This window comes from Athene cunicularia (assembly GCF_003259725.1).
Source record: "Athene cunicularia isolate RWA chromosome 3 unlocalized genomic scaffold, athCun1 chr3_part1, whole genome shotgun sequence".
Taxonomy (NCBI): domain Eukaryota; kingdom Metazoa; phylum Chordata; class Aves; order Strigiformes; family Strigidae; genus Athene; species Athene cunicularia.
In genome coordinates, this window is record NW_020799097.1 from 98,301,610 (window position 1) to 98,309,229 (window position 7,620).

A 7,620-nucleotide genomic window follows, 5' to 3' on the forward strand; every position below is an offset into this window, starting at 1 on the left:
CTTAACTGTTTCATGCTCGGGAATTCATGCTAGAAAGGGATGTTTGTTTTAACTGAGCATGTTGGCCAACCGACAGATAGATTGGGTCCTAAAACCTTCAGACCTCTGACAGGAAAACAAACACACTTTACAGAGGGGTAGGTAGAGACTTTTGTTTGCTGTTTTGGATTAGCTACACGTCCTGACCTTTCATTGAGGACTTCAGCATTTCACAAAGTCATTGCTGTAGTGTGCTGATGAAATCAGCTGATGTTGACTCTTCTGCACAAGTACATGTGCTGTACTTTGTCCAGGAATTGGAACAAATTCATGTTAACATGATTAGAAATAAAAGATTAACACCTTAATATCAGAAGATAAATTATCAATGTGAAACATTTTCCTATGAAGCATAGGTCAAACATTTAGAGGCATTCATTCCTCAGTACTATCCTGAGTGTAGTAAGACTGATGCTGTTAAATAAGCCTGCAATTTTAGTCATGTTAAATGCAAGTGACAGTTAAGTTAGGTCATTTAAGGTGACTTAACGACTTGCATAAAAAATTACCTGTACTGAAATTCTTAGGTGTGATACTGAGGATTTCTCTTCAGCCACACTAAGCTTAACCAGCAGTTGGGTGTGAGATAAGGGACTTGCCACTTTCTTTCAATAAACACAGACCAGTGCCCAGCTGGAACAGCCATGCAGTTATGCTAATTTAGCTGAGCTTGGTTGGAGCTGACCACAAGGTTCACATTCATGGATGCAATTCAAGTTTATATTGGGGTGAGAGACCCTGATTAATGCAGTGTCTGTGTTATGCAAACTGAGCTGTCTCTCTTCTGCAGCATGTGTTTTGTTGTACTCTTTCCTGAAACCAGTGAACCATGTAAATGATTTTTATTTGAATTGCTATGCAGTGTTCTTAACCAGCACCATGTTGCTTTGGAAGTCATTTCAATAGTACACTGATGATTATATGAGTTTTCTGAAATGGTTTCATTTGATTTTGTTATGAAGTTAGTCACCTGAGTCAGGTTTGAATCTCCTGTTGCTCACAACAGGAGGGGATCTTACAAGTATCTGGACAGTAATGTATTTCTAAAGCCTGAAAAAGTATGCAATAACTTGCAGTTGTTAGCACGACTGATTTCACTGTTCTAATGTTAATCTGTAGTGTCTTGCATCCAGGTGGTATCCTGTAGAGGCAGGAGTTTTAGCAACCCCTACCATTTGTTATTAGTGCTAAGCACATTTTTAAGCCCCCTGTCTGTGAGTTTAGGAAAGATTAAAGAAGTATCTTTATCGTGGAACTGTTTGAAGTAGTTTGCAGCTTACTCCAGTTTTCAATATTTACAGGTTTTATACACTACAGACAGCTCATGAAATAAAGTAGATATGATGACAACAAGCATAAATTGCAATGATGTAGTAACTATTGAAGTGATCTCAAAGACTGCTTCTGAAAAAGTTAAGCCCTTAGGAAGGCAAAAGTGAGATTCAGAAGTGGAAGCCTAAAGCAAGATGAAAGATGCACCTTGCTGCAATACTAACGATCAGGAAGGTGAGAAAAAGTCACCTGCACATGTGGTGATCTGTTCTGTAGTTTTTTCTATCAAATCATCAACCTTTTAAAGACAAATCTAATAAAGTAGTTAGAGTTCTTATAGACAAAAATACGGGTCCAAAATTGCTTGCTTCAAGTATTTTTGACATAACGGGTACTTAGTCTTGAATATATATCCAGTAACTTCCCTGGGATAATAATAGTTTCTTAGATGCATCCTTCTTAGTGGTATGATCAGAACTGCCTAGTCTTAAATAATTCAGTTCCTTCTGTGCAAGCTTGTTCAGTAGGAAGGCACTAGTTATTGAATGTGTCAGAGAATCCAGTTTTGGCTGCTGTCTTTCAAAACATAACCAAGAAGGTCACAAAGGGATTCTAATATTAATTCAGGCACTAGAAAAGTGGGAAGCTGGACCCATGTTGGAGGATGGAGCCCTGATGATCATTCCACAGGCTATTTTGGGATGTTGAGAAATCTGGTCTTTCTGTTGAAGATGCCTGTTGCGGCAGAGAATTTAGAGACTTTACGTATGGAAAAAACGTGTCTGGTCTATGGCAGGCGTAAGAGAAAAAAAGAGTGCTAGTCTGCTTCCAACTCCAAATACTGTTCAGGCAGTTCTCTTAAATACAAAATGTATCAACTAGTCCTTTGGACAGAAACTAGAATTTCAGTGCAGCCTTAACTTGACCCATAGAGAGCAATTGCTGATTCTGTTTGTAAAGAAAACCCATTACATGAACCTACTTGTACAATGCTTTTCATTTCTGTGACAAGTGAGGGGGAAAAAAAATTACAGCTGTTTCAGGAGCCATAATGTGAAGTATCACTGCCATGTGTCCAGGCGTAACTGTTAAATCTAACTATAACAATAAAGGCAAGGAGGCCACCTCATGGTGGCTGTGACTTTGTGCACTAAATCTTATCCATAGAACTGCATTATGTATTTTCTGATTACAGCAAATGTAGAGCACAATCATTTGAACTGAAAGCATATTAAGTTGTGCTGCTTATGGGGAGTCCATTGAGGTGTGGAAAGTTGTGGCAGCATGTGAATTGTAGGGTGTAGTTACACCTGCATAAAATATCCACCATGTCAGGGCTTCTAGAGGTGTCCTTGAGCACTGCTTACTACTATTGTATGAAACGAGTGGTCCAAACCCCCCCTTTTTTTTTTTTTTTTTCCTCAAACTATATATCAAAGTTATTTAAGGCCCAGTTATTTATGGCTACTGCTTGCAGCCTTCAGGAGAAGAATTCATTGAACCTCAGTCTGTTTGACCCAAGCATCAGGGATTCCCTGCTTCTAATCCTGCTACTCAAATAGAGCCCTAGATAGTCTGTGTGCAAAAAACAAGCAGCAATTTGAACCAAGTACGTGCACAGAAAAACTTAGGATTACTATAAATTTATGTCATGAAGAAATCAGAAAAGATGCTTCTATTGTCCTTGCTAAGCTCTGACCTAGAGTTGTTGCTGAGAAGTGAGTGGGCCAGAAATGTGTCTAGCTCATTGTCACAGGTCTTTGTACCAGATAAATAGTCTTTGTAATGTATCCTTGTAATGACTGGCAGTGTGCCTGCCTAATGTGACAGTTGGTACATTTGCAAGTGTTATGTACCTTGATATTTTAATCTTTATTTATGCAGGGACTCAAACCAATAGTTTCCACTGAATCTCCCGCTCTGATATTTGGGACAACAACTAAACTTGCATCAGATTTACCAGCAACTGATTCATTCTTGGGTAAAAACAAGGTGCCAGACCTACAGAAACTTTTTCAGGTAACAACAACTTTGAGGGTAACTTGAAGAAAACTGGAGAGTAGGACATAACCTTTCCTTATTTTGATGTGGCTAACTAGTTTTGTTCTACAACACCAAAATTTTGTAAAGTCTAGTTAAGAAAGGTTCAAGTACAGTATAACTTGTACTATACTACAAGGTATATATGCCTTGTGTAGGAGATAAATACAGAAAGTGGAAAGTCTGGTAATATTGTCTGTCTTTTCACTGGCTTCAGATGATGTTTATTGTATTATCTGACTATTAGAAGCACTTTCTGTCTGGGAATCCAAGTGTATGCCTGAAAGCAGATCTGGAGGAGTGAAGTAGATCATTACTGTTTTGTGTATAATTTTAGTATCACTGAAGCTGTTTATAATGCAGCATAAGAGCAGCACAGTAAAGTTTTCAAAACCAGTTAGCTATGCAATTTCTAAGTGTACTAAGACTTTTCATAAAACAAATCAATTAAGCATTTTTTAAAAAATCTTCAAGAATGTGCTTTATATGATGTTCCCTTTTACATGCCACTTGCATTTGGAATGTGTCAGTCTGACTTGGTGAATAATTTTTTATACATATCTTTTCATGTTCTTTTGTTAGTGACACTTTTCCCGTTCAGGTCCTCTTGAGAAATATTTCAAGATACATCCTTTCTGCCTGCACTTAACAGCTTTGGCTAATAAAATTAACTTGCCTTTGTATTTGTCTTGCTAAATGAAAAACACATAATACACTTGACTGTAGATAGCCTGTTTGTCAGGATTTTTCCCTCATGGAAGTCCCTTAACTTACATCAGATAGCTTGTTCCTTATGGCCTTAGTATGGATGTTAATTTCTTTTTTTGTTTTCTTTTTAAACTCTTCTCACAGAAAGCAGATGGACTGCCAGTACACCTGAAAAGAGGAGTTCCAGATAAGCTGCTTTATCGGACCACTATGGCTCTCACAATAGGGGGGACTATCTACTGTCTAGTAGCACTGTACATGGCCTCACAACCAAGAAGCCAAAAGTAAATGAACCACGACTCTTGGGACTCGTCATATTTCTCTGAAGGACCTCCAGCATGTATCTCTCTGCACTTGCTTTAATTCTGTGATCCTAAAGGGTTCATTACTAGAACCATTTATTGGAGAATATGTTTTTAAATTGGTTGCCTTAAGTGTAATAGAAATCAATACAAACAGACTTAAAGACATTATTTTAACATATGGTTGTAGTTTTGCATTTGTTGTCTTGCAGGAGTGTATGAACAGTTGGAGAAAGATGAGCTTTTCCTTCCTTCCTTCCCTCCCTCAACTTTAACAATGTTAGAGATAGGACAAGACAAATACTTTGTGGTCTATGCTCCACATTCCTTAGTGGGAAGATGCTGCTGATATCCAAAACAGCAAAAGCAAATAATTATTATAACATACTGGGAACCTCTTTCTGTCAAACACAGGTCATTTTACATAAGCAGGTGGCAGTGAAACTTTTCCAAATGCTGCTGTATTATTAAATATTTGTACCTCTGGTGATAGAACAAAGGGCTTATCTCCTTGGAGCATTTAAAGTGGATTTATTCCATAATGTTAGCATTATGTATGTATACATTCAGCAGAGTGCACCAGTATTATAGCATCAGTTATACCAGTTTTTGGACTTTATTTGTCAAACAGTCTTACTGTGCAATAAAGATAACCACATGAATAATAAAAGATGCAAGCGTTGACAGTTTCAGATGACTTTGGCTGGCCTGCTAGTGAAACAAACATATTGGTACTCTTTTGTTAAGTTCAACTTGTGGATCTCAAACCAAACAATTGATTCAGCTACCTTACTGTAATCTTTTTGGGATGGTAATCCTCTTAAAATTCTCTCGGAACTCATTGGGTGTTTAACTATACTATTTGGTGAAGCAGGTCACTGTCATGGCTCAGCTGCATATTATTTTCAGTACACACACACACACATTTCTTTTGCTGTGTGGGTGGAAGAGAGAGTGGCCAATAAAACCCTTTATTCATTCTCTTTTGCTTGTAATATCATAGCCTTGAACTGCAAGTTTCACACAAGTCTTCACAAAAAGCATCCTGTAATTTGGTAGATCCTCCTCTGTCTTTGACTCTTAGTCACCCAGGCTCTGGATAAACATGGATTCACTGGCCTCTGTGAAGATCCATCTCTCCCACAACTGTGCAGAAACCATGTTCCATGTAAATAAGGAAAAAGGTTTATAAAGGAACCTAAAGTTCCCATTTCTTCAATCTTTTCGTAAAAACATCCTGATTTTTTTTCCAGTTGAGTTACATCAAAGCCTCATTACTGTTCCATGGGAAAGAAAATAGCTGCTTGTACTGTGATCTCAGCTTTAAGTTAATGTTGGTATTTCAGGATGGGAGAAATTAAGTCACTGAAAAAGAAATTTCTAAGGACAAGACGACTCAAAGAATACAGAGAATAATTAAGTTCTCCAAGTATTGACAGCTTTGTTGCCTCTACTGATAAAATATTTTATCCTCAGTAGCCTATGCTTGAAAGAAAAAAGAGAAAGATAAAGCAGCATGGTAGGTTATTGTCTGTCTTCCCTGTATATCATATATTCAGCACTGCCTACAAGAATTTTCTAATAAAGGATACTGTGCACACAAACTTGACAGGTAGATTTTCATGAGGATGAGTTTTACTGGAGAATTTCTATGCTCTTAGGGTTTGGGTTTTTTGTTTTTTGTTTGTTTTTTTTTAAAAAAACCCCAACTATTTTTAGAGTTCACATAGAGGATAACAACTTTCTGCTTGTTGCTAAGGCAGGTGTTGAGAAACTAACTAAACTGTTATCCCATAGCCCATTAACCAGTGGAAATACTCTTCCAAGTACTTATGGAAAGAATGACAACAGAGACTTGCTGCTCAGGTCCAGGTTTCTTAAAGGGAACTCAGCTAGGAGATTGGGTTCATATATTGCCATAGAGGTTATGGTTGGAGCTATGGATATCAGAATTGTCTTCCTATTGCCTTGGGTTTAGCTTTTTCCAGCTTGTCAGCAGCTAAAAACACACATCCTAAGGAGAAAACATCAAATTTCAAAAATAACCAGATACTAGATAATCCAGTAGGATTTTTTTGTTTAGTTGTTTTGGGCTTTTTTTCAGTGTTTGGATTTTGAAAAACTATTTTCACTTCGCCCTTCTCAAAGAAGCGGACCCAGTTGAAGCAAGATGAGAGCACTGCTTCAGCTTGTCAGATTGCATCCCTGGTTCATTTGGAGGTTAAAGAACAAAGAGGCATTGCTTGTCTGCAGCCACCGGGCAGGGCTCCAGACATGAGAGAAAGAGGAGACTGCATTTCTGTATTCCCACAGCGAAGTGCTCTGAAGAACAGGAAAGCTTGCAAGCTGTAACCAGGTTAAGCTGTGGCAGCAAAATCTTGCCTCTTTTCTCAGTTTTGAGATCATCATAAAGAAATTACAACGTTGTAAATCCTTCTTTTTTTCCAGAAAAAAAAAATCTTGTTAAATATCTATTTAAAAGATATTCCTGATGCCAGACTTCTGTGAGAATTCAAGAGGGTTTAAGTGTTTTCAATTGTTTGTGACAGAGACCTTCTCAAGCCTTAGAGATATTTTTTGTGATAAAGAGATCTTAAGCCTTCAGGCACACCCTTACTTTTAAAAGGAGTAGTCTGTCCCTGGCCTCATGTTAAATAAGGTCTTACGTTTGGAAAACCAGGAGTGAATTGAAAAATCAAGGCTATTTCAGTATTTTAAGTTGCCATTCCCAGAAGTAAAAATCTGACTTGGGTACTACTACTTCATTGTATGTGTATTATGTTCTGCTTTATTTTAAAGACCCTCGCAGTTTTGCCTTAGAAATTATGAAACCTACCAGCACTGATAACTGAGAAAACAAGATGCATTTTTAAGTGATAGCTTATACTCTAGTGTTTTGGCTTGAATGCACAGTAGAGAATAAATTGTGATAAACTCTCATACCCCAGGGTGCTGGGTTTGGAAGGGAAGGAAGCTGAGATTACAATACTCAGGAACAAAATTATCTCATGGATAATCATCCATCCTCCATGGTATTATCTTATTGTTGAGAGACAGTGGTTTTCCTTCTTGAATGATCTCTCTGGCAACCTGAATTCAATAGTTATCTCTTTATAATGGTTTTTCAATAAGATCTCCCTCCTTACTTTTTATGTGGGAGTAGCAGAATAAATGCACTTGAGAAGACATTGATAGTATGCATGTATGTCTTTCAGCTGCTTTAAAAATAGAAGTATGTTAAGGAGAGGATTCCTCCACA

At 37.6% G+C, this 7,620-nt stretch overlaps 1 protein-coding gene across 2 annotated transcripts; it reads left to right on the forward strand.

Moving 5' to 3' along the window:
• The first annotated feature begins 1,226 nt into the window (after positions 1 to 1,226).
• On the forward strand, positions 1,227 to 5,055 carry LOC113478460 (cytochrome c oxidase subunit 7A-related protein, mitochondrial). Of its 2 annotated transcripts, XM_026845696.1 has the most exons (4): positions 1,227 to 1,545; positions 3,196 to 3,330; positions 3,882 to 3,890; positions 4,204 to 5,055. In XM_026845696.1, the coding sequence occupies exons 1-4, from the start codon at positions 1,513 to 1,515 to the stop codon at positions 4,345 to 4,347; spliced, it is 321 nt and encodes a 106-aa protein (XP_026701497.1). In that variant the 5' UTR covers positions 1,227 to 1,512; the 3' UTR covers positions 4,348 to 5,055. The 2 variants fall into 2 exon arrangements, with proteins under 2 accessions (XP_026701497.1, XP_026701498.1); XM_026845697.1 differs by lacking the exon at positions 3,882 to 3,890 and having other exon boundaries at positions 1,247 to 1,545.
• The last annotated feature ends 2,565 nt before the right edge of the window (positions 5,056 to 7,620 follow it).

Excerpts from the sequence above, each read along its gene's own strand:
- LOC113478460 (XM_026845696.1), top strand. The coding sequence starts at position 1,513 with ATGCACCTTGCTGCAATACTAACGATCAGGAAG. Across the intron at positions 1,546-3,195 it reads CAATACTAACGATCAGGAAG|GGACTCAAACCAATAGTTTC; the intron begins GTGAGAAAAAGT and ends TTATTTATGCAG.